General features: G+C 36.1%; 4 protein-coding genes across 5 annotated transcripts; 2 read left to right on the top strand and 2 right to left on the bottom strand.

Annotated features, from left to right (window-relative positions):
* Window positions 1–1,436: 1,436 nt before the first annotated feature.
* On the top strand, window positions 1,437–3,457 carry LOC124436887 (follistatin-related protein 5-like). The gene is made up of 3 exons (XM_046986862.1): window positions 1,437–1,601; window positions 1,770–2,034; window positions 2,343–3,457. The coding sequence occupies exons 2-3, from the start codon at window positions 1,911–1,913 to the stop codon at window positions 2,774–2,776; spliced, it is 558 nt and encodes a 185-aa protein (XP_046842818.1). The 5' UTR covers window positions 1,437–1,601; window positions 1,770–1,910; the 3' UTR covers window positions 2,777–3,457.
* Window positions 3,458–3,945: 488 nt separating this feature from the next.
* On the bottom strand, window positions 3,946–13,499 carry LOC124436156 (F-box only protein 15-like; the record flags this gene model as incomplete). The annotated part of the gene is made up of 16 exons (XM_046986080.1): window positions 3,946–4,139; window positions 5,772–5,882; window positions 7,545–7,627; window positions 7,776–7,813; window positions 8,422–8,483; window positions 8,561–8,673; window positions 8,811–8,894; window positions 9,587–9,642; window positions 9,763–9,845; window positions 10,377–10,480; window positions 10,595–10,635; window positions 11,555–11,764; window positions 12,080–12,187; window positions 12,664–12,774; window positions 12,869–12,976; window positions 13,351–13,499. Coding segments are annotated over 15 exons (1,440 nt in total), but the record flags the coding sequence as incomplete, so codon positions are not given.
* A 397-nt stretch (window positions 13,500–13,896) lies between these two features.
* On the top strand, window positions 13,897–15,675 carry LOC124436473 (heat shock factor-binding protein 1-like). The gene is made up of 4 exons (XM_046986403.1): window positions 13,897–14,092; window positions 14,188–14,211; window positions 14,373–14,415; window positions 15,310–15,675. Exons 1-4 carry the CDS (start codon window positions 13,988–13,990, stop codon window positions 15,396–15,398), a joined length of 261 nt encoding a protein of 86 aa, XP_046842359.1. The 5' UTR covers window positions 13,897–13,987; the 3' UTR covers window positions 15,399–15,675.
* Window positions 15,569–24,808, bottom strand: LOC124436472 (diacylglycerol O-acyltransferase 1-like). Of its 2 annotated transcripts, none has more exons than XM_046986401.1 (18): window positions 24,549–24,808; window positions 23,715–23,802; window positions 23,111–23,151; window positions 22,935–23,020; window positions 22,807–22,859; window positions 22,088–22,187; window positions 21,711–21,854; window positions 21,499–21,567; window positions 20,935–21,038; window positions 20,566–20,604; window positions 20,437–20,478; window positions 19,554–19,598; window positions 18,644–18,756; window positions 17,766–17,831; window positions 17,611–17,698; window positions 16,754–16,816; window positions 16,539–16,689; window positions 15,569–15,791 (listed from the first exon to the last, which is right to left on the bottom strand). In XM_046986401.1, exons 1-17 carry the CDS (start codon window positions 24,722–24,724, stop codon window positions 16,543–16,545), a joined length of 1,464 nt encoding a protein of 487 aa, XP_046842357.1. In that variant the 5' UTR covers window positions 24,725–24,808; the 3' UTR covers window positions 15,569–15,791; window positions 16,539–16,542. The 2 variants fall into 2 exon arrangements, with proteins under 2 accessions (XP_046842357.1, XP_046842358.1); XM_046986402.1 differs by lacking the exon at window positions 24,549–24,808 and adding an exon at window positions 23,932–24,352.
* Between the last annotated feature and the right edge of the window lie 38 nt (window positions 24,809–24,846).

Below are 24,846 nucleotides of genomic sequence, written 5' to 3'. Positions count from 1 at the left end.
CAACATGCATAATATACAGTGCATATAGACACGTAATAATTGATAACTATTGTCATGACAGTTGCGAGTGGTGTATAGTCAACGCAGCAAGGACGAACAATCGTTTAATCCTTTATGATTAAGTTTAAAATTGATAACTCCTCAAAAACACGATCTGTGGAAAAATCTATGCAAGGAAATCGAAAAATCTTTGGAGAATATTCTACAAACACTTCAATACAAAATGTCAAGTTTCTTTCTATTATCTTCTGTAATCTATGCAAATTGCTAATACTAAGCAATTTGATTGGTTTAAGAAAAATGTAAACAAAATCGCTGATTGGTACAAAATATTTTGCTGAGATGTCGCAATCAAATGAAATATAGGTGGTGTCATATTTTATACATTTCACATTCCAAAGTATCTTGCAAGGTGTCAAACAGTTTGTTACATTTGGATTATTGATTAACTTAAATCAAAGCTTTGCGAAATAACTAAAGACAATGTATCGTTTAATCACGCTGTCGACGTTTTTGTTTTTGTGGTAAGTTATTAGAACAAGTGCAAAGTCAACTCGTACAGCTTGGTTCGTGCTCAATTCGAGCGAAACCAGCTATTTAGGATTTTATGAGCTATACCATAAGATGCACTTTTGTGTCCACAATGTAACATTTTAATAGCTTTTTCATAAGCACAAAAAATTATAGTTGTGCTACGGTGCTTGTCCAAGCGGTTTCTTTAACATTACTTGTTGTTGCGCACCTGCACAAACTCCTAATGACGCAGTTGTAACATGAATATTTTCATATAACGTTTTATAGTCATGACGTAATGAAATGTGTTAGAAGCGGTGCGATTTAACATATGAAAAAGTCACTTCAACGTTTTATACCGAATTCTTGCTTTTATTTCTACATGACGTAAAAATTTCAGAAGCTTATCTTCGACAATTTAAAATTCAGTACGGAAGACATCATGGTGCTTAATAAAGAGTTTCTTTTTTATTATTCAAAATGATTTCACGTCTTGTTGATTCACAACCAGCCGGAGTTACGTTTAACAACTGAAAATAATTTGTACATTTCCAAACATTGATTAAAGACGAAATATTATCGACTCTGTTTCAAAACTGTTGTTTTTTTCATCTTGAATATCAAGAAAATTAGATGTTAATATTTGTTTATATATTTGATTTTGTATTTCCGAAAGTTTGCTGCTTGTTTTGGTGTTTGGTCTTATTTGCTTAGAGAGAGAAATGTAAAAAAATGAATGATTAGTCAAGAACAAACTTCCATCTGGTTGAAACTTCCATTTGGGCAAATGTTCTTCATTAATTTATGCCTGTATTCTTTCTGACAGTAGGTCATTGGAAAATATAGTTATTAGAAATATTTTAAAGCAATTAAAGAAATATTAGATAGTTCTTACATTTTATCTTTTTTCGATGCCTTTTCACAGTTCTTCAATCAAGCATCAATGCTGCAGTAACACCGTCACCTTACAATGCATTTTACGTCTTTGCTGGCGATCATATTCACATCATTGAACCAGAAAGCAGAACACTTGTTGGTACAATAACAAATACAACAACACCAGGACTTTGTGTGAAAGGAGGGAGTAGGTTGGTCATGTCAAACTTATTAAAGTTATGAAATTTTTCTCATTTTTATAGATATTACACTTTTTATTTTGGTTACTACTGCATGTACGCGTTGCGTACCTATTTTAGGTTTTTAGGTACGCTTCTGCTAATGCTTGTCTATAGTTTGTAATGTTTCTTTTATCTTAGCAACGCGTGTAGATTCACTGATGCCAGAGTCATCAACGGACAAATGTATGGCTCAGATTATTATGGAAATGCAATAAAAATCATCGATTTGAAAACACAAAAAGTCATAGAAAGGATTCCAACGGATACAACCCCAGATACATGTATGATGTACACTGGTACAATGAAATCTGGGTACACTCGTGGACTCTCGCTACATTTGCCGTCGTCAAGACGGACAAGCGCATTCTTACCCACAAAGCTGTACGAGCTCACACTACTCCAGGTGAGGAAAATTGTGCCTAAATACAACATAGTGATGAAAAACTACACAGGTTTAGGGAGACGCATTGTGTTAGACTGTCATCTAAAATGTCGCTTTCGATCTACATTGTGTCTTCATTTCTGTAAATCGTGACGATGCATTCAATTAGATTACTGGCAGCTGTACACCTTTAACCGCATCATTGTTCCTACTGGTTGGAAAATGCCATTTATTGGGATGCGCTACACAAAAAATTAAAATGAATAGCCCTGCTATATGTTCTCTATACTGTGTTGACGTGTTTACAAATCTTTACAATGTCGTTTTAGGATTCACCCACGGTGATATGTTGGCAGATGAAAAGTTGTGGGAAGGTCAATATGGCTACGTCTCTCATTTCAGAAACGATGGAATACATAAAGTGAATTTGGTAGACAAATCATATGCAGGATACGTGAATCTTTCAGCATACAACTGTACAGGCACTTGGAGAATGGGTTACTCTACTTATAATCAGCGTGTTTACGTCGACTGCAGACAGAATCGCCGCGAGATGAGAACACTTGAAATGGACCCTACAACTGACAGAGTAACCCGAGTCTTCCAATTTCCAGGAAATCCCCACGTTTCTCCAAATGGTCGTTTCATAGTTTCGGTATACAATCGTAACGGCGTCAGTACATCAACATACTCGCTCTGTCTGGATCGGACGCAACGCATTACCCTCAACTTTCGTTCAACGAGGAAGGCGCGTCCGATGTAGTTTTTTACCCAAAGCGTTCAAATCCCGATTCCTATTACGTATTTGTCGCACTTGGAAACACAAACACGATGGCCGTCATTGATTTGGATTTAGCTTCAGTAAAAGACAACAACGCTGTGAAATACATCAATGACGTTGACTCAGTTCAACCAAGTCGTTGGGGTGCTTCGCGATATTTATTTATAAATGGAAAATGGATCATTTCGGTGGCGTCAAAATCGAAGACTGCCGTCATCGTTGATGCCGACACCCATAAGGTTCATGCTAAAATTCCAAACGTTAACTCCGGAAGATTGGCGATCTGGGTAGACGATCCTAATTCTGGGACAAGTGGACCTAAGTCCTTCGTGGTGATGATTTGGCTTTGTCTGTCATTGAAATTTTTCTTTTAAAGTGTGAAACTTTTTCCATTGCAAATTACATTACCTTTTGTCGTCACATCTTCACTTTTTCAATGAAGCACAGCTTCGATTTTTTACACAATTGCTATTTATAAAAAACGATTTTTAGATTTGCCTCAGCGACAAAGTCTTTTACCACTAAACTTTATGTAACTCTTCGCTTGGTGTCGGCATATAAATTTCATTTCATTGTTCAACATTGAGACCAAGCCGACCCAAACTTTTACTCTTAAAATGTAAATTTTTCAAAGAAATTATAATTCATTTCTTTAGAAAATTACTTCCACATTACATTCATTATATTTCAAGAGAATGAACACCAAAATGTTAACATTTAGGGAGTACAAAACGGGCTGCGTTTGTACATTCTTTTACTTCAACTTGTTAGCAATTTAATGATAAAACCTTGCATTTACTAGTATAATCATATTGATTACTGTTTTGCTGCTGTGATTTATAAGCAATAGGTTGTTGTTGGTTTTCTTTGTGACACGCAGGCGAACGGCGAAACGGAATTCACATTATCACGATGGGTGTCAAAGCGCTCGTTAAAATTTGATGACTAACAAAAATTGCACGTTAGGTTCGTAGCACTCATAGAGTCGACGGTCATTTTCTCGCCCTGAAGATTTTCATTGGTAAGTTCAAGTCCATGAAAGCAGTTAAAATCAAATTCAAACCAGACAAAATGCTGTTGCTGCACTGTTTGACCTTAACTTGAAAGCACGAGAGAGAAATATGAAATGAAATATGAAATGAAATCATTATTCAATGATTTCATTTCATATTTCTATAACATGAACTTGTAACGACAGTTTAACATTTTAATAGCTGTTCTATGTGCACAAGAATTGTTATTCTGCTCGTCAGTCCAAACGATTTCTTCTTCAATAGTTGATGTCGTTCATGCTGTTGCTCATCAGCACCGACCATGTCGTCTTCAAAGCTCCCCTGAGATGTAGCTAATATGAACATTTATAATAGGTCACGTCTATCAGTTTGAAAAAAAATGTACAGAAAAAGTTCTGGCGCTTAAATAACGTGTTTGGTCACTATATCTCAATATTATTTAAGGATTGACTGAATATCCGCAATCATGTTGACAGCCCCCGCAAAATATTGGATGCACAAACTGAGCGGATTTGGACTGTACACAGTCTATATCTGTTAGTAAATATTCTGCAGTTGAACTTTAAAGACATTTGATCGACAATCTTAACAAGAATTGTCTACAATTAACGAAATCATTTTTTTGTTTTGTCATAAAGTAAGAAGCCAACAAGATTGTTCTTTGATCTCGAATTCCATCAAATAGACACACAGGAAGGGGGGATTTTGACCTATGAAAAGTTTGTTTGAATGTTAGACTACTAAGCCAATCAGAGAGCTCCAAATGCTTTATCGCAAGAGTTGCAGGGGTCAACGAAAATAAAGTCTGCACGTGGATTTTCACGTTTTTTTTTAAAAAAATCCAATTTTGTTGTTTGACGCAAAAAATCAATTCACCATTTCGCTAAGATGTAATATGCAACAGAACCCGCCATACGAAAGAGTTGGCACACCGGAAGTAAAATTGCCAAGCGTCCGCCATTTTTGTTTCGAAAGCTAGGAACAATGAAATGACTAATTCCAGCCAGAAGTCTAATTGAATATACAAAATCCTACAGCATAGCAAAGTGGTCCCACCGTTTATTCTCTATACTATGTTTTGACGGATGTTTCCCTCATTACTTCGGTTACTACTGCCTTACCACATGTACGCTACACGTACCTATTTTAAATTACTCGCTACATTTGCTGATGTCTGCTTGTAGTTTGAGAAGTTCGGCGTATTTTTGTAGCAACGATTGTCGGATCAGTGATGCGCAAATCGTCAACGGAAATTTATACATAGCAGATTATTATGGCAATGCTGCTAAGATTATCGACTTGAAGACACAAAAAGTAAAGGAAAGAGTTAAAACTGACACCGCACCAAGATTTATTCATGATGTGCATTGGCTAGGGGAAGCTAGGGTCATGGGAAAATTGTAAATGTTGACACGGGAGATTCGGCAATATGGGTCAATTCCGGACAAAGTGGTCCCAAGTCCTTCGTGGTGATGTTTTGGTTTTGTCTGGTTTTGAAATTATTCTTTTAAAATGTAAAACTTTCTTCCTGTCACAATATCATTTTTTGTGATATCCTAATTTGTTGAGGGAGCACTGTATTTGACTAATGCCTAAAACCGTGTCAAATGACGTTTCATATCCTTGAAAATGTTTTTACTGCACATAATGACAACAATATTCATCTTTTTAGCGTTAAGTATTTAGCATTTCGGCGTTCAACATTCATGTTTTTGAACTAGATGTTCAAACTTGTAAAAGCATTCGACTTTTATGATTTTTTTCTCGGGATTAAATCACTTCGCTTTGTTGCTAAGCGATAGTCTATTTTTCTCATGTTATTCGACTGGTTTGCGAGAAATTGATTAATTTGATTTTGAAAGACTTTGCGCGTGGGCAAATCAATTTTCCATCATTTTACGACTTTCTATAAAGTCATTTCTTTTTCCCATATTAAAATATAAAAAAGAAGCTAAACTGCAAACCTGTTACCGCCATTGCAGCATTCAGTAACTTGTACCAAACCAACGATTGACAACTGATTTCGGCAGAAGAATTTTAAGATCTTTAACCACAGTCCGTCCATCGTCTTCCATCTGAAGATATAACAAAGATTTGTTTGACTGACATTTAATTAACATCCAAAGGCAGAGATATGAATGCAGCGCTTGTTCCTCTCGTAAACGAATTTTCAAACCACGAATAGTCATCAACAGAGGTGGAAAAAGCATGATATTTTTGACAAGAAGACACTTATGCCCGTAATCTGAAAGCTCACTCAAACTAACACTCACTGAGTGCGGCATAAAAATCACTTCTCACTAATCAACGACAAAACCATTTCTCCATCAACGGCAAGATTTTCGCTAGAATATTTCAAATCAAGCAATCAGTGAGTGAAAACATCGTCCTCGAAGTATTACGAGGTGATGTTGAAGCTCCATTGCACTCAGTGAGCGTAAGTGTGATTATACAGCACAGGCGTAAAATCTTCAGACGACAGAACGGTTTGAAAGTTTCAAATCTAAACAGTACAGTTAGTCCGGCATAACGACTGTAAATAAAGATTGAGGAGTGTTTTCTTTGGCACCGAAAAGCGTCACACTTTCTTGAAGCGTGGATGCACTTGGGAAAACGACGTGAGGAACTTTCGCAGATGATCAAAACTCGTGTAACATCAATGATCATCTCATATCGACTATATTTAAAATGTCTCGCGACAACACATATAATATCCACAGTAATTTTATTATATTCTTCTCAACTGCACTAAAAACTTGTCTGTTTTTAATGAGTAAAAAATTTTTTCGAGAAGAAAGAGCAGAAAAAAGTGTAAAACAGTGACACATTAAGTCCCCAATGTCTGTTTGTACAGAGTAAAAGATACTGTCGAGAAGAAAGAGCAGAAAAGAGTGGTAAAATAGTGACACATTAAGTCCCCAATGTCTGTTTTACAGAGTAAAAGATACTGTCGAGAAGAAAGAGCAGAAAAGAGTGGTAAAATAGTGACACATTAAGTCCCCAATGTCTGTTTTACAGAGTAAAAGATACTGTCGAGAAGAAAGAGCAGAAAAGAGTGGTAAAATAGTGACACATTAAGTCCCCAATGTCTGTTTGTACAGAGTAAAAGATACTGTCGAGAAGAAAGAGCAGAAAAGAGTGGTAAAATAGTGACACATTAAGTCCCCAATGTCTGTTTGTACAGAGTAAAAGATACTGTCGAGAAGAAAGAGCAGAAAAGAGTGGTAAAATAGTGACACATTAAGTCCCCAATGTCTGTTTTACAGAGTAAAGATACTGTCGAGAAGAAAGAGCAGAAAAGAGTGGTAAAATAGTGACACATTAAGTCCCAATGTCTGTTTTACAGAGTAAAGATACTGTCGAGAAGAAAGAGCAGAAAAGAGTGGTAAAATAGTGACACATTAAGTGCCCAATGTCTGTTTTTACAGAGTAAAAGATACTGTCGAGAAGAAAGAGCAGAAAAGAGTGGTAAAATAGTGACACATTAAGTGCCCAATGTCTGTTTTTACAGAGTAAAAGATACTGTCGAGAAGAAAGAGCAGAAAAGAGTGGTAAAATAGTGACACATTAAGTCCCCAATGTCTGTTTTTACAGAGTAAAAGATACTGTCGAGAAGAAAGAGCAGAAAAAAGTGTAAAATAGTGACACATTAAGTAGTAAATGAAAGAGTCTTTTAAACATATCCTTTAACACCCCAACATGTCCATGAGTTGGTTTCATTTGTCATCAAGTCTTACCCATATCAATTTCATCCCAACTAATCCCCTGTCATCCTTGTATTCGACGCAAGAATGTACTCCACCACAGTCAGTGTAATCAACTACATAGCGAAAAATAAAATGATCATGGAGATACAGTGAAAAAAAAGATTCGTGTAGTTTTCATTCTATGAAATGATACTTCTTCTTTGGCCAATTTGAACCTTGCTTTGTCTTCTCAGCATACGGCACACAACTATTACATCTTACCTTCGGTTTCTTCAACTTTCTTTATCTTGACAGCAGAGCTAAGAGAAGGAGATGTCCTAAGATTTTTCTCATCGTTTTGCTCTTTTAGGCTTTGTACATTTTAACACCGAGTTTTATTATAAAGCTTAATTTAGAGAGGCAGACTGAAGTTTTACATGTTTGTAGATCACATCGTCCAGGTTAATGCAGCCCTGAAAAGGACTGTTGGTGTTGGGGTCGACCATTGAACTATAATACATAAAACCAAATCATGTATTTCTTGAGGCCAAATCTTACACCCAAACAGGCGTGGGTAGATCGATCAATTTGCACTCCGCGAGAGAATTTCGAAACACTAAACACGCGTGTCTGGGTGTAAGATTTGGCTTCAATTATTTGCTTCAGGTAGCGTTCCATGTATTTTAGTTCAATGGTACTGTGTACTGCCATTTCGACATCTTTAGTCATATGACTCTGAAGATAACTACTGCAAAGGTTGTCAGTCAACACACACGATCACCAACAGTCCTTCTCAGGACTCTACTAACCTGGACGATCTACATCAACAAACTTGTAACATGTAACGATACTCCCGGGTTCAAATCATTCATTTTGGACAAGAGTCTTCACACCTTCGGAAACCGTTGATACGTTTTACTTCAAATACCTGACAACCCACAATGGTCTTTCATGTTCGTCCATTAAAGTCAAATCCAAAATGACCACATCCTTCAACAAAAAATTAAACACAAATGATCGCGTGATAATATGTTTTCTTGTTTTGAAATTGTACTTGTCACACTAACATTTAAAATGTTTTTAAACAGCGTCGTTTTCCATGGGAGCGATGCGTGCATGTCGAATACACCTTCTTCATCTTGCCCGCTATGTAACACCAAACCTTCGTCTTTAAATGATTCTTTAAATTAAATTGATATTTATAAGATCAGCAGGGATTTTGACTTAGAGTTTTCTCTACACGCTGTCATTTACAATATACGAGGAATATTTTCATCAAAAAATACCGGTTCAGTTCTACTCATTACTCACGCTAACCTCTATACAATTCTCTGTAATGATTGGACCAAATGATTTTCCGTTGATTACGCAGCTCTACCGTTAATGAATAACGTCTTAGTCCTAAAAATCATGGCACAAATCAAATGTGCATACCATGTGTGGAAGTTCATCTTACAAGTTAGTGAAGCACTCAAACGGACGGTTGCTGATAGTGGTAATGAATGAAGTTTTGACATTCTCAACGGTGGTCCAGTTAACATTAGAGAGCTTTAGCAAGAGTACGACTACGAGAACGAGTACGAAGTTTGACCGTGTAAGGGAATGGCACGAGGAAGTTTGTTGTCGTTATCGCTTCGTCAAAATTTTGTTTTAGCTATAAACAACAGAACGAGCCTTTTTATTTTGAAAACACCGACGTTTGCGAAGCAGCTACGGCTCTATTTGTCAATAATGATATCAACTAATCGGTAATACTGATTTTGCGAGAACATAGGACTTTTAGAGTGAAAATCTTCACTATTTTAAATTTTATGTACGATATATTTATGCTGTTTCATTGTTTGTTTACCTTTCACTTTGCGTACGAAATACATGAAAGTTTTCAAGGCGTAATTGACGTAATTCTTACTCGTAGTCGTACTCGTAGTCTTTGTTAAAGCTCTCTATTAAAACTTGGATGAAAACCACAAATAAAAAAGACACCCAGTACAGCTATCATTAGAAGTTTTCTTGATCGATGAACGTGGACAATGAACTTCGATAAGTTTTGGAGTTTACTCCAAGGTTTAAACCGTTTACTTTTATGACAATACCATATTGCGAATCCAAGTCATCGTAGATTGGCTTGTGAGGAGTGGGTACGTGGGGACTGGAAACGAAAGAAATTGGTCACGTGACGAAAACTTATAATGGAGCAGTACTATCTCCGGGAGGGGGATCGTATTAAGGTAATGGGGATCGACTTTATTACCGAGTAACTTTGACAAACCTTTCTTTCGTGGCTTGTAAAATTTTCTCCATAAGCTGAAAGTATGGTAAACAGATCGAGATCCAGGCGAGATCACCACCATTCTGTAAATGACAAAATAGATATGCGCTATGGCACCAGGCCTCTCAACAACATTCACGTGACATTCACGTGACATTCTATACGTGCGAGACGAACGCACGTTGCATTGAAAGTTTATGTAAATGAAAGGCTATTCAAAGGTATACATATATACGTATGTATAAGCTTGAAGATTTGTAATCCAGGCATATTTATGGTTAACAAGAGTTTCTCCAGATTTTTTATGAGCTTTCGACTCGGTGCTTCGAGCCTTCTTCAAAATAGAAAGTTATAAGTTGTTTCCAACTATCAACGTATTTACTTTTCATGATGCATCCCAGATTCCGTTTCGTTTACTTGAGTTACATTTTGTAGCCAAGTTGATAAAGCTTTTTTACAAAGGTTTCTCCTGTCATACACCTACTGTGCTTTTCACATTTGAAAAATAGCACAGCCAGAACTTCATTCCTTTCAATTTACAGTTTGAAAGTCTCAAACTGGGTCTAGTATAGGAAGGGCTACATTCCAATCAATAAAATGCGTGTTGTGTATACCTGCCAAGAGTCGCTCCAAACGGCCAACATTAATCCAGGCTGGATGGTATGAAGAGTGATCAGAGTTGTGTCGCTTGTGGCATTATTCCTCGAGAGGTAAAGATCTGAAAAGTTGAACTTGCTATAGTAAGCAACAGTCATGAACAAAATGACGTTTAACTCGCCCCCAACCAAAGTTTGTTTCGTGTCAAGCAAACATTTTCCAATTGATTTCATACCTTTGACTCGATAGGAAAGTAACAAAGCTTGTCTTCTAGCACTAGATAACGTACAGAAATCAACAGAAGTAGATACAAACTCACTTTTAATAATGGTGGCCTCACTCAGTAGTGGATCAACGGTAGGTCAGAATACGTAACTGAAAATATACTTCATTTATACAATTCTTTGAAGCAGCGTGCGAATTAGTTCAGAAAAAACGATGTGCAATTTTTTTGACTAAAGTGTTTCTTTATAGGCATAATCAAATCGATATTACGTTAATTATTATATAGCGCCAATTGCTAAGTTAATAATTTTAAACGTAAACAAATTCATATGATTTACGACAGTGTTTTTCGTTAAAACCGCTGATTTTTGCACATCGTTTGAAAAAGTGTTGTGCAATTGTTTTCATTTTAGCTAAAACGATGTGCAAATTGCACATTGCACACCGTTAATTCGCACACTGCTTTGAGGCTTATCATATTGGAAGTGTCTTAGTCTTAGAGCAGTTTCAAATATGAGCCGAACGCACTTAAAACAAAAGAATTTTATAACATTTTCTTTTTGTCTTTTGTCGGCGCTTGTACAATGCAAGGTATGTAAAAGGCTTTAAATATTCTTTAGAAATTTCTAAACAGCAACACAGTTAAAAAGTCCTTTAGCTTTTAGAAGTGAACTTCTATAATTTATTTTTACACAATCCCCAGATCCGCTTCTGGTCAATAATCAGTAAAAGTTTTAAATTGCGTTTAATATTTAAGAGGCGAATATGGGCAAATTTGACATTCTTTTCACCTCAAATTTTGCACAATTTTTGTGAGTGAAACTATGTAAAAATGTTGCAATATTGATTACTTAAAGGATAACAATTAAATAAGCCGAGTGATGAACAAAAAAACACTTGAATTGCCTGGAGACTGGGTTAGAGTTTAATAGGCCACGAGTATTCTGGGTAAAATGAATTCCGTCAATACCTATTCTTCTGTGGTGTCCAGTCTCTGTGATAAAACACGGCCGTGCTAGCTGAGATCGAAAAAGATTTCAACTTTGATATGTTTGGAAGCTGTAAATTAAACCAACGCGCAGTCAAAGAAGAGGTAAAATAAAACATGTCGTCGTGATGAAATGCGTGGGAGCAGCCATCTTTATCGATGAACTCCAGTCGCCATTTTAGCGATAGAAATCTAAAAAGACAATTCAATATTGCCAAAATACACCTTGAGAATACTCCAAAGAAATGAATTATAAAAACAAAAATCCTGTAGTGGTGTAGATAGCCAAGAAACTTGTTTATGCTAGGTAAAATTTTATCATTAACTTAATCATTTGTTTAGAATCCTATTGCTTTAAAAGTGAGTGAACATAAAAATTCACATAACGTAACCAAACTTCCGGTCTGGTTACGTCACTGGACTCTTGTCATAATTTCCAAGAAACTTTGAATTGTCAAAATGTTTGATAAGGGTGATAGCGGTGTTTTACAAACATGGTGATCTTACTTGAAACATTTCTCCATGGCTGATGACACACGTGATCCGAGTTGTCCAATAAACGGTCGAGCTTTCTTCAAGAGAGACATTGCTTTTTTATCACGGTGGAGCACGGTTCTAAGAAAGTTGAGAAATTTTAAAAATTTGAACGTATATCAAAGCTTGAGATAAGCAGAAGATGGGATATAAAATTTCGTGTAGTGTTGTCTTGGTTTCACGTAGTGTTGTCTTGGTTTCACGTAGTGTTGTCTTGGTTTCACGTAGTGTTGTCTTGGTTTCACGTAGTGTTGTCTTGGTTTCACGTAGTGTTGTCTTGGTTTCACGTAGTGTTGTCTTGGTTTCACGTAGTGTTGTCTTGGTTTCACGTAGTGTTGTCTTGGTTTCACGTAGTGTTGTCTTGGTTTCACGTAGTGTTGTCTTGGTTTCACGTAGTGTTGTCTTGGTTTCACGTAGTGTTGTCTTGGTTTCACGTAGTGTTGTCTTGGTTTCACGTAGTGTTGTCTTGGTTTCGGGTAGCTCGCTCTGGACGTGATATCAACGAAAAACGATTTCACATCTGCCTAAAGGATTACTTTAAAAAAAAACTGTCTTGCCTACGAATGATTTCACGTTTCCACAGAAATATTCCCGACTTTCTTTCGTCGGGAAGAAGAGAATCTCGTACACATCGAGGAAAGTTATTCAAATGATTCAGCCATAATGTGCTATGAAACAAAGTTCAAGTTGAAGATGAGAGAAAAAACAACTCTAAGGAGCTTAGATCAAAACAAATCAACATAAAGACGACAGTATACTGACGATTCATCACTGATAACCCTCCAGCTCTCGCAAACACGGGCACATGTCAGGAGTTCGGATGGAGTGAGAAAACGAAATATCTTTGAAATAATTTCGGGAGGTAAAACTCTAAAGAAAAGAAAGGTAAATAATTTGGTAGTTTCGTTAGGGAAAAAATGGATTTCTTCTTGAATTTTAAACTCAAAAATTAATTATTGTAATGTACTGGTCACAGTGGGATGGTAAACTCTGAAGTTTTGAGCTGTCGAATTGTGAAGGCTTGAATCTCTGCAGGGAAAATAACGAGTTCCTGAGTTTCTGTAGTGAGATTTTGCATAATTTGTTAGAAAAATATTTAGTCAAATGGAACTATAACTATAAGTTATCGCCCCTTCGAAATTTCACCCAAATTCAATCTTTTCAGGAGGCAGTTCTTTAGCCAATTGAGGAAAGGAGAAGCCTCTTCTTTCACCCCTCCTGTCTTTGCCACAAACTTGTCCTACCTTTTAACATTTCGCTTCGTTTTCCCCTCATGAACTGTCGAATTTTTCGCTACCAAACTAGAAGTTCCACCATTTGCAGGAAGATTTTTCAACTTATTCCTATTGCCGTTGGTGTCTTTACGTTTTGTTTCAAATAGGAAGAGAGATGGTCGTTATGGCGGGACATTTCAGTTTCATTTGCTGAAAAATGATTTTCAAAATCCAATTGATGGATTCATTTTAAGCGCCATCTTCGCGTCTCCTTAGATACGAGATCTCATTCTCATTCACCAAATGGCGAAACCATGGGCACAACGGAAAACAAGAAAAACAGGAATAACCATTTCAAGTCTTTATTTTTCAACGGGTAAATGAGGTTGAGTCTAATATGGTGTGTTCAAAGTTCTGAAATCATTTTTATGGCTTACTGAACTTTTTCCTTTTCATATTGTCGTAATACTTGTTAGAAGGAAGTTTGAATTCAATTGTCATATAAAATCCTTTGAAGGATCACTGTAAAAGATCCATATCAGCCTTTTGGATAGTTAGAACCTAGTCTACCAGGCCGCGTGAGAAGTAAACATTCAACAATATATGATTTTAAACTCCATTTCTCGCCAAAAAAGGTAGAAATTTGTGGAACTCTTGTACATTTGAAATGTCTAAGGTAAATGTAAATCCACCCGATCAGGAAAAAGCGCAAGAGATGATCGTACCCAATGAAACTGGCGAACCTAATGATGTTAAAGACTTGACAGTATTCGTAAGTACTTGTCATACAGTAGTTTCGTTTCCAGATGATGTGAAAATTTTTGTTGATTCTTAACATCATTACGATTTGATTCGTTTTTATTTCAGGTGGAAACGCTGTTGCAACAAATGGTAAGTATTGAATTATTGGGCGGAATTTCTTATTTTATAGCTCAAAGATTCAAGTACATTTCTCGGTTGTACAAAACAGACACATAAAACTCATTTCGTTGTCAGACAGTCAAATACTACATAGCTACCACTTCCTTCATTCTCCTTTTCAATCTTTTCAGCAAGAGAAGTTCCAGAACATGTCTGATCAAATCATTAACAGAAGTATCTTTTTAAAACAATCTGTAAGAGGGAGGTGTTAAACTGCTTTGGCCAATGCACAAATTTTGACTTTTCACAGGATGAGGAACATAGTTTCTGTGTGGGGCATAAAATTCAAAACATATAGCTATGTTTTGAGAGATTTTGGTTTCCCTTGAATGGATCGGTAAATAAAATAAGTACATAATGGAGGGCAATTGTTGGCAAAGTGCTTTAGCTTGCATGCATTGTCCAGTGACATTGGATTACATCAGGGGTCTCCAAACTTTACAGCCAAAGGGCCACATGAGCTTTCATCCAGCATGTTGAGGGCCGACGAACCGTATAATGCTGGTCAAAGAACGAATATTTTAACAAAACGAAGTACATTACACAAGCTTCATTAGTTAAGAAAATATTTATTTAAAATTTAAAGGTTAAATTTCAATGAAGAGTAATATCATAACTAAATCACAATTAGTCTGGTCAGTTTTCTCAATGTGAGTGGTGAAATTGGCTTTCTTAAGTGTCTCTGGGCGGATTGAGATTATATTGGAGACCCTGGATTACATCATTATATTTTTTAAAATGTTGCAAATGCATTTCTTGCAGGCAAATTATTTCAAATTAAGCTATACAATCTTTATGTGAATATATATTGTTGATAAAATGAATACTTTGAATCCATGAGTTTTGTTAAATGTATGCAGACATAGATCCTTCAGGTTAGTTGAGTACTGAGAAGGACTGTTGGTGTTGTTGTAAAAATGTAACAATTCACTCTCCTTCTCAGGACTCAACTAACCTGGACGATCAACGAAAACATGTAAAACATACATACTGTTCATAAACAAAACATATGATTGCAACTAAAGGCAATGTTCTATATAGTTTATGAATCCTTAATTTATGTCTCAGTTGATGAAATGGGATCAAGAATAGATGATCTTGAAAAGAATATTGGTGAGCTTATGTCACAAGCCGGTGTTGATGAGCCAGAAAAATGACCTGATATTAAAGTAGGCGCTCAACATTTTTTATGTTATATGTATTTATGTAAAATGTAGTCAGCAAGAAGGCTGGATTGTGTGAAAAAAGTAGTCGTGGATGTAGGAACTGGGAAGGTTTTAAATTGAAATGCATATATAACTGCATAAGTAAACATTGAGAAGGCGTGTAAAAATTTTCTTTATCTTTATTTCACACCATAATTTTAAATTCACTCATGCTATAGACACATATGATCTTGTTTGTATAAATTACAATAAAAATTATTTTGTAACATCCCTAGGTGCATAATCTTCTTAAAGTGTGAATATTGTTACACCTTTCAGCTTCACAATAACCAACTTTTGTATATTTTCTTGAACACAACTTGAGCAGATCTGAACTCCGAGGCACTAACAAATAAAATTTTCTGATATATGAACTTTGTTAACAATACATTAGAATACAATACAGTACAAAAATTACAATTGAAAAGAATACAACATAATACAATACAATACCATACCATAATGTACCATACCATACCACAATATACCATAATATACCATACCATACCATACCATAATATACCTTACTATACCATACCTTACCATACCTTACTTTACCTTACCATACCATACCATAATATACCATACCATACCATAATATACCATAATATACCATACCATACCATACCATACCATTTGCCATACCATACCATACCATACCATAATACCATACCATACCATACCATACCTTACCATACCATACCATAATATACCATACCATACCATAATATACCATAATATACCATACCATAATATACCATACCATACCATACCATACCTTACGAAAATATACCTTACCATAATTACCTAACCATACCTTAACCATACCATACCATACCATACCATACCACACCACACCATACCTTACCAAAATATACCTTACCATAATTACCTAACCATACCTTAACCATACCATACCTTACCATAATATACCTTACCATTCCATACCATACCATACCATACCATAATATACCATACCGTAATATACCACACTATGCCATACAATACAATAATACACCATACTATAATATACCATACTATAATATATAATGACCAGAAGAATTTGAGCAATTTCACTGATTGCCACGTTACCTGACTAATGAGGACTTGAATTAATGACGTAATAATCATGTCCGTACATCATGAATGCGATTGGTTGGCCCATAATGAGGGATAGCCACACAACAAAATTACCATATACAGTGTTCTTTGGTAGCAGACCAGTTAAGGTTGCCAATGGTATCTGCAAATGACGTCATAAGGTTCAGGCATGCGCACGACCAGTTAAAAATTCTGGTATTAATTACCTGAGCAGTAATACCAATGAATGCCCACGGTCTGAACATCTGTAAAGGAATACTAACCAGGAACTATGAAGAGAAAGTTGGTCGAATTTTGCACGGTCATTTTTGGTTACTTTTTACTGTCTATCAGAACAGTGACGTCACCATGTTGTTCAGACTGGGGGGGGGCGATGCACCCGTCAAAGGTGTGGGACTAAAATGAAGGTTCGCAGGCATGCCCCCCTTAAAAAAATGTACGATCGTATGTTTCCTAAAACGCTGTTTCTCTCGGGCAAGTTTTAAAATAATCTGAAAGACAAACGCTTTTTGAAGAACAGCTTTCTGCTAAACATGTCAACAAGTGTATTCAAGGCAATCTTATAGACGACGACGCTTGAGGATTGCTGTTTATTATACCGACTTTGCTGTATGACCGATTACAGATTGTTTTTATGCTGTTTGAAATTGGATTCAATGCATACTCCCCTACATTTCTTTTCATATTTTTTAAACCTCATAATTGGTGTTTCGAATAACTGAGGGGGTACACGCCTCCCCCCCAGTTCCCAACCTGGCGACGCTACTGAGTCAGATTATTGTCACGTTCTGTAAATCTTAATAAAGTTACCCTTGAATGCAAATGTAATGAACTCGACCCAAACCCTAACCTCTTGGCCAAACCCAATTTCAATAAGTTGTTGATTACAAAAAAATAATGGCTACAACGTTCGGATTGGGTGATACCAAAGCTCGCTATACTTTTGTGTTTCCACTTCAAAATTTTGCCATTCAAATGAAAGTTTTGTTCGTAAACAATTTTCACGAAACATGAAAATTTGCAATGTCAAGTGGAAGTTGGACAGCTTTGTGAAATACATTACCTCGTGGAAAAACGCGGATAGTAAAAACACGAGAACACTTGAGGTCAGTGGGTTATAACCACGTCGTCTTAACGGGAAGTAAAAATGCCTGCAAAAATTAGTGATTATTCATATACGTGGTCGAGAATTCTCTAAACGAATGTAGTCTTGTATACCGTTGTGCCCATCGATGTACCGGGATGTTCCACGTTTTCCAAAATTGTTGAATCGTACTGGCGTTCCTTAAAACAAAAATATAAACTCGAAATAAATAAAAAATTCAGCTAGAGCTTCTTGGTTTATCCATTTCACCGGAAAACTGAATCGATCTATCTATTTTCATATTCTTAACTGCGCATGCTCTAGGATACGTAACACTGCACATGCTCAAAGATAGGTAACACTGCGCATGCTCTAGGATACGTAACACTGCACATGCTCAAAGATAGGTAACACTGCGCATGCTCTAGGATACATAACACTGCACATGCTCAAAGATAGGTAACACTGCGCATGCTCAAAGATAGCTAACACCGCGCATGCTGTAGGATACTTAACACTGCACATGCTCAAAGAAAGGTAACACTGCGCATGCTCAAAGATAGGTAACACTGCGCATGCTCTAGGATACGTAACACTGCACATGCTCAAAGATAGGTAACACTGCACATGCTCAAAGATAGCTAACACTGCGCATGCTGTAGGATACTTAACACTGCACATGCTCAAAGACAGGTAACATTGTACATGCTGAAAAATAGGTAACACTGCGCACTCTCAAAGATAGGTAACACTGCGCATGCTCTAGGATACGTAACACTGCACATGCTCAAAGATAGGTAACACTGCACATGCTCAAAGATAGCTAACACTGCGCATGCTGTAGGATACTAACACTGCACATGCTCAAAGACAGGTAACATTGTACATGCTGAAAAATAGGTAACACTGCGCACTCTCAAAGATAGACTACACTGCGCATGCTCGACGTAACAGCCAAAAAAAGGGCAAGATAGAAATGCAACGTTTACTACGTCTTTGTCGTTCATCTTACCACCAATCTTTATAAAATGTTCTGTCGCCAAATTTCAAAATTTCAGCGAGAATATTCAGAAATGAATGAAAGAAACAGTAAAAGAATATAAGCCACATCATGTGGTTGGGAACCTAAAATAAGTAAAGAAAAAAATTAACTTATAACTTTACGTGCTGCTTGAGTTGATTGTAGGAAGCATGGATAAGGGCAATTCAACGGATGGCAATGTTTTTGATCGTTCAAAAACTCTCTTTAAAGGATTAAAATTACGATTGAAATTGGACAAGCGTTCGATTAAAACTTCCCATTCAAGGAAACCTAAGTTTCATTTCTGTGAAAAAATTTAACTACTTTTTTATATACGCACGAAAAAGTGACCCTATGATGGAAAAATTACCCTTTGGTGGAAAAAGTTACCCTTTGGTGGAAAAAGTTACCCTTTGGTGGAAAAAGTTACCCTTTGGTGGAAAGTTACCCTATGGTGGAAAAAGTTACCCTTTGGTAGAAAAGTTACCCTTTGGTGAAAAAGTTACCCTTTGGTGGAAAAAGTTACCCTTTGGTGGAAAGTTACCCTATGGTGGAAAAAGTTACCCTTTAGTAGGAAAAGTTACCCTTTGGTAGAAAAAGTTACCCTATGGTGGAAAAAGTGACCCTATGGTAGAAAAAGTTACCCTTTGGTAGAAAAAGTTACCCTTTGGTAGAAAAGTTACCCTATGGTGGAAAAAGTTACCCTTTGGTAGAAAAAGTTACCCTATGGTGGAAAATGTTACCCTTTGGTGGAAAAATTACCCTAAAGTGGAAAAATAATCTATAGTGGAAAAAGTTACTCAATGGTCGAAATCGCTATTCGTGATCTGTCTAAATACAACTTATCCTCTCCCGCGCCCTTCAAATTGTTTTCTTTGTATAATAGTTAAACGAGTCATACCGCTAATTTCATTATACGTTCAACTACTCGTGGATAATCCATTTCCTAAAACGACAAATGAACATATATCTACTCAATAAACACTCAAATTGACTTTGTGTGGAACAATGCTCCATTTTGAAGCAAAGCCTCTAAATACAACACGTGGTTTTAGTTTGGAGATGAGATCTCCGAGACTGTGTACTCTCAAAGTTAGTGTTGGAGACAAGGTCATTGAGATCGTTCACTCTCTAGGTTTTTCTTGGAAATTGTGTGAGAGATTATGTCTACGAGGCTGTGCACTCTTTATGTGTGTTTTGGTAATTTAAGTCTCCGAGATCTTGCAATCTCTAGATTTGTATTTTCGTCACTGCGTTTCTAACACCGTTCACTCTGTAGGTTTATGTTGCAGACTAGGTATCTAACACTGTTCACTCTGTAGGTTTATGTTGCAGACTAGGTATCTAACACCGTTCACTATCTAGGTTTATGTTGCAGACTAGGTATCTAACACCGTTCACTCTGTAGGTTTATGTTGCAGACTATGTTTCTAACACCGTTCACTCTGTAGGTTTATGTTGCAGACTAGGTATCTAACACCGTTCACTATCTACGTTTATGTTGCAGACTAGGTATCTAACACCGTTCACTCTGTAGGTTTATGTTGCAGACTAGGTTTCTAACACCGTTCACTATCTAGGTTTATGTTGCAGACTAGGTATCTACCACCGTTCACTATCTAGGTTCCTGAGATTGTGTACTCTCATGTTTCGCGTTGGTTGTCTCTGTGACCGTTAACTCTCAAGGTTTGCGTTGGAGGTCAGGTCTCTCAGAATGTAGAATTAATATTGATGAAGTCACTTCTTCCAACTCAAAAATCAATGAATTGCAACTTTCCACTTACTCGAAATGGTTTCAAAGAGTTGGTGATCGTTGGAATCATCCACTAAAAAAACACCAACATCGGTAAATTGATGTAGTCAAAACACGGTTTTAGTTCATATATAAGCTGAAATTTGTTGTGTTCATATACCTGTTGAATAATTGCCAAAATAACTCCGATGAGGAACAGCTAGAAGCAATGAACGAAAAAAGTGCATAACATACGTTAGAAGCTGTGGAAAACAGGCTCACTTTGTAAACTATACCGTCAACAGTCAATCTAACACCAATTCAAAAATACAACAGAAATCAGGCGTTGAAGAATTCTAGTTTTACAATCTACAAATATGACAGCCCAACATTTAATTTTTAAACCATTATGGAGAACCGTGGAAAACAGTTTGAAGCCAATCAGTTATTTCATCTAACGAGACCTCTTCAGTGAGAAACTGACATAATCCCTAAGTGTGTATGTGTTATAAACAATAGCTTTCTTCATTTTAATTCACATAAAACTTACAAATTCTGCTGTTCTTCGCAAAAGAAAACGTATTCGTATTCTTTTGGTTCTTGGAAAGTTTAATTCGTAGCACAGCGTAGGAGCGGCCAAAAAATAATACAAATCTGTCGAAGAGTGTTTAGGTTTGATTTATTGTCGTGCTTGGGATAGACGATTAATTTAAGAAGACAAGTTTCTTTAACTAAACGTGTTCTTTCATTTCTACTTTATGTTGTCGAACGTTTCAATATCCTTAGCTGTAGCCATCTTCAAAGTCAAATTACTAACACTTCTTCACGAGTTTAAACTATTTACTAAGAAAGATTTCGAAGAAATGTTTTTGGATACTTCCTATGGTCTTGTGTTTGCAACAAACACCTCCCCCTTTGTTCTTCTAACACAAAGTACAAGGTTTCTTGTCGAAAAGCTGGGATGACTTTTCGACAAAGCTCGGGGACAAAAAAAAATGGTCGATATTCTTGGAGTACATACACGCGAATAGAATTTGTCAAAGATAAACATGCTAGTCTTTTACAAATAAAAGAAGCCTGCGTGTAAAGGTTTCGTGAAAAATGCCTACAATACCTTTTTGAGTTAAATTTTCAGGATACTTAACAAGATTTAACGTGTGCGTCCTTCCATTCTTTGCCTTTTCTATATCGAAAACCATTACAAAAGAACTTTATCGACTTAACACTCATTGGATATTCCATATCTTTAATTATCATTAAAATTAACAAAAAATGTTCAGCGAAACACTGTGAAAAGAATTAAATTATCATCGTCAAATAAGATACCTTCAGTTGGACTATCCTCAACCGAAGAACGCAATGGCGGCGGATTTGTCATACTCCCTTCTCTTAACCATTTATTCACAGATATATATGAAATGTATTTTAACCATAGAATTGTGTACCAGATTAGCGCGATACTGGAGTACCCTAAAAGTTTGGCTTTTTTAGATTTTTAATCGTTCAAGTAGAACAATGAAGAACTTCTTAAAACTAAATACATGAAAATTAAATTGTACTTTTAAACATCCTCGAATTTTAGTAATTTAAATGTAACGAAAATTATTCCTTTCGGATTAAACATTATCTTTCCTCTGACATTTCTATGACTATTGTAATAAGAACCATTTATATATTAGAAAGTTTACAAACGTCTTGCTTACATGGCGGAGGTTGAAATAACAGGACAATAGTAGCTGGTACGATCAATAAACAAGCAAGATTCGCTGTGTGAATGATGCTTCCAAGATACGTAAGTTTACCCTGTAGAATTATATGATAATAATGTTTAAATCAAAGACTTTTAGCAAAACATTTCAGACGCTTTCCTTCGTAAACATATTTAGTATTTTGTATATTTGAAAATTGGTAACCCAGGCATATTATGATAATATTAAGGATTCTCTGGTACTTTGTATATATTTCTAAGTATTTTGTAGATTCTCTGGTATTTTGTATATATTTCTAAGTATTCTAAGTATTTTGTATACATTTCTAGGATTTTCATCACAAGCTACGCATTATTAAATTGCACAACTTAATACACTATCCCAGTTTCTATTTTTGACAAATAGCACTTTAAAACGATCAAAATCCCTCGTTGACAAGGTTAGAAAAAATGAAAATAACCAAATTTTTTGCATTCGCTGACGTATTCTCTCTTGCGCCGTTCGAAAGTGAAGCCTTGTGACGTCACAAATCTTTGTTTAATCATGCCTTGTATTTGTAAGCAGAGAGTTCAAAGTGTTTTGGATTTTCTTTAAATAAATTTGATTTACATGCAAAGGCAGTTAATAAAATTTGACTTTATGATTTTTTGAATTATCAACTGCCGACAACTGTCATTCATTATCAAGGCATAATTATCTACATAGTTACCGACCTTTGACATTAATTTCTCCACAAGGAACATTACTTGGATGTTAATGTTTGATGCTAAGAAAGGGAACCTCATGTCAATTTGAAGCAAGCATGATAGTATGTATGTAAGTTCAATATCATATACCATACCCAAAACTAAGCAAGCCGAGGGCCACTTTTGTGGGTGAGCGAGAAAGATTACTATGCCAGGCATTGGATCAAAGAGTATTCCATATCTATAAAATCAATTTGTCATATATATCAATGAATGTGTTTCAATATGAATGTATATAAGAAAAGCTTTACGAAATTAATCTGCATCTTACTTTAATAAATTATCCAAAGCCAATCGGAAACTTGATAACACCTGAAATTTTGCATGAAAGCTCTTAAAAAAAGTAAATTCCTGACTGTTTGACCATGCTTGATGTAATCCCTAAGGTGTAAATACATTCCACCCCACTCAGTAAAGCAGGAGGGAGCTCTCTTCACTTAAAGGGAAGTTCCAGGTAAATTGTTACCTTCCAATTCACCTCCAATTAGCTACATTAACTTAGCGAATTTTTTTCCTTATTTGACGCGAATGCGTTGATGAACGCGATTACAAACTGGGGAAGATATAGCTTCTACCTAGCAAATCTGCATCATTGATATTGATGGTCAAGTCAATGATTCAAAAAGCAGCAAAAATCCTATGGCTGAAGCAAAAATACAAAACAGAAAAACAACATTATAGATTTGAGACAATTCTAGCAATTAATGGAAGCAATTAGAATAAATAGCATTGACAATTGTCGCAATTATTTATATTTGCAATATATTTAATTGACGAACCTTACGTAACAAATATTCAGACGAAAATTTTCCACGAGCTGAAAACTGACATCTCTCGTATGACCTAGCTAACAACACTACTATTCTATCTCTTACCAATAGAACGATACAATTATTCAAAAGGCCTCTATAGTTTTGAAATCCACTGCTGAAACTCAGTAAGGACTCCGTCATAGAATGGATTCTAGGTAAATATAAAAATTAGAGAAGTATTACTCATAATAGAAGAAAGTAGCTGACACATGAGAAATTGGCAGACATGTATTTGGTCAAACACAGGCTCGAAGAGTGCATTGTAAACACATTTTGTCACCTTTTATCGTAGTCAGCTTTTTGTGCTTGTACATTGTTGGTGGTCGTCGTCACATCATGAGGTTTAGTTGCAATATTTACATTTCTTTTGCGAGTGGTTTTATCAGTTTTCGACATTTCAACAGTACCCCGAAGGCTGAGCGTGAAACAATGTCCTCTGAAACTATTTTCTTTTCATCGATAAACCGAGCATTTATCTTACTTAGCAAGCGAATATGTCAATATTCGATTTATTTTTACCGGAAACGATTTGACCGATGTACACGTGCACTTCACGTGTACACGCTCGCGAGAGATGGGTTTTCTCTGAGCTTGAAATTAGAAAATTTGTTTTTCTATTGTTATAGCTACGTTTACATCTAGGGTTCCGAGTTTCAACTGCACACTGGTGAATCTTTTTACCTCAAATATTTAAGGTTTTCTGAAGTTGTGTGTAGCACTGTGTAGGTGTTTCACTTGTGTGAATTGTAAAGTTGTCTCAATATCTTGGTATGCGCAAGGGGTGGGAAGAATGGTACAGAGGTTTTAACAAATGTAGTATCAGATATCTGTGTCTTTATTTTATCTATCAACCCCTTCTTAGTTAGTCCTTTCATTAAAAAGACGTATTGGTCTAACCTTTTAATGTCAAAGCTCTTTTGGACGTTATTTTTCATCGGTTTTGGCTCAGTTCTTGCCTGCTGTGTTCGTTTATCTCGTTTTCGGACGCCCATAGATGATGTTGAATGAGTTTGTTCGACGAATGGAAAAGGCCATGTTATATTGATACTGTTCGTGGCGCTTGCAGTCTGCATTTTAATACCTTCGTCGTGAAAAGTTTCATCTAATGATTCTCTAGTTGCTTTTGTTGATATTTATGATCTTATTTCACGTGAAGAGCAAACAGTTTGCACATGTCCAAACATTTTGACCTCGT

The sequence above is a fragment of the Xenia sp. Carnegie-2017 genome, unplaced genomic scaffold, assembly GCF_021976095.1.
Source record: "Xenia sp. Carnegie-2017 unplaced genomic scaffold, XeniaSp_v1 HiC_scaffold_16, whole genome shotgun sequence".
Lineage (NCBI taxonomy): Eukaryota > Metazoa > Cnidaria > Anthozoa > Malacalcyonacea > Xeniidae > Xenia > Xenia sp. Carnegie-2017.
Note: the sequence above shows the minus strand (reverse complement) of the source record. Positions and strands in the feature narration are given on the sequence as shown.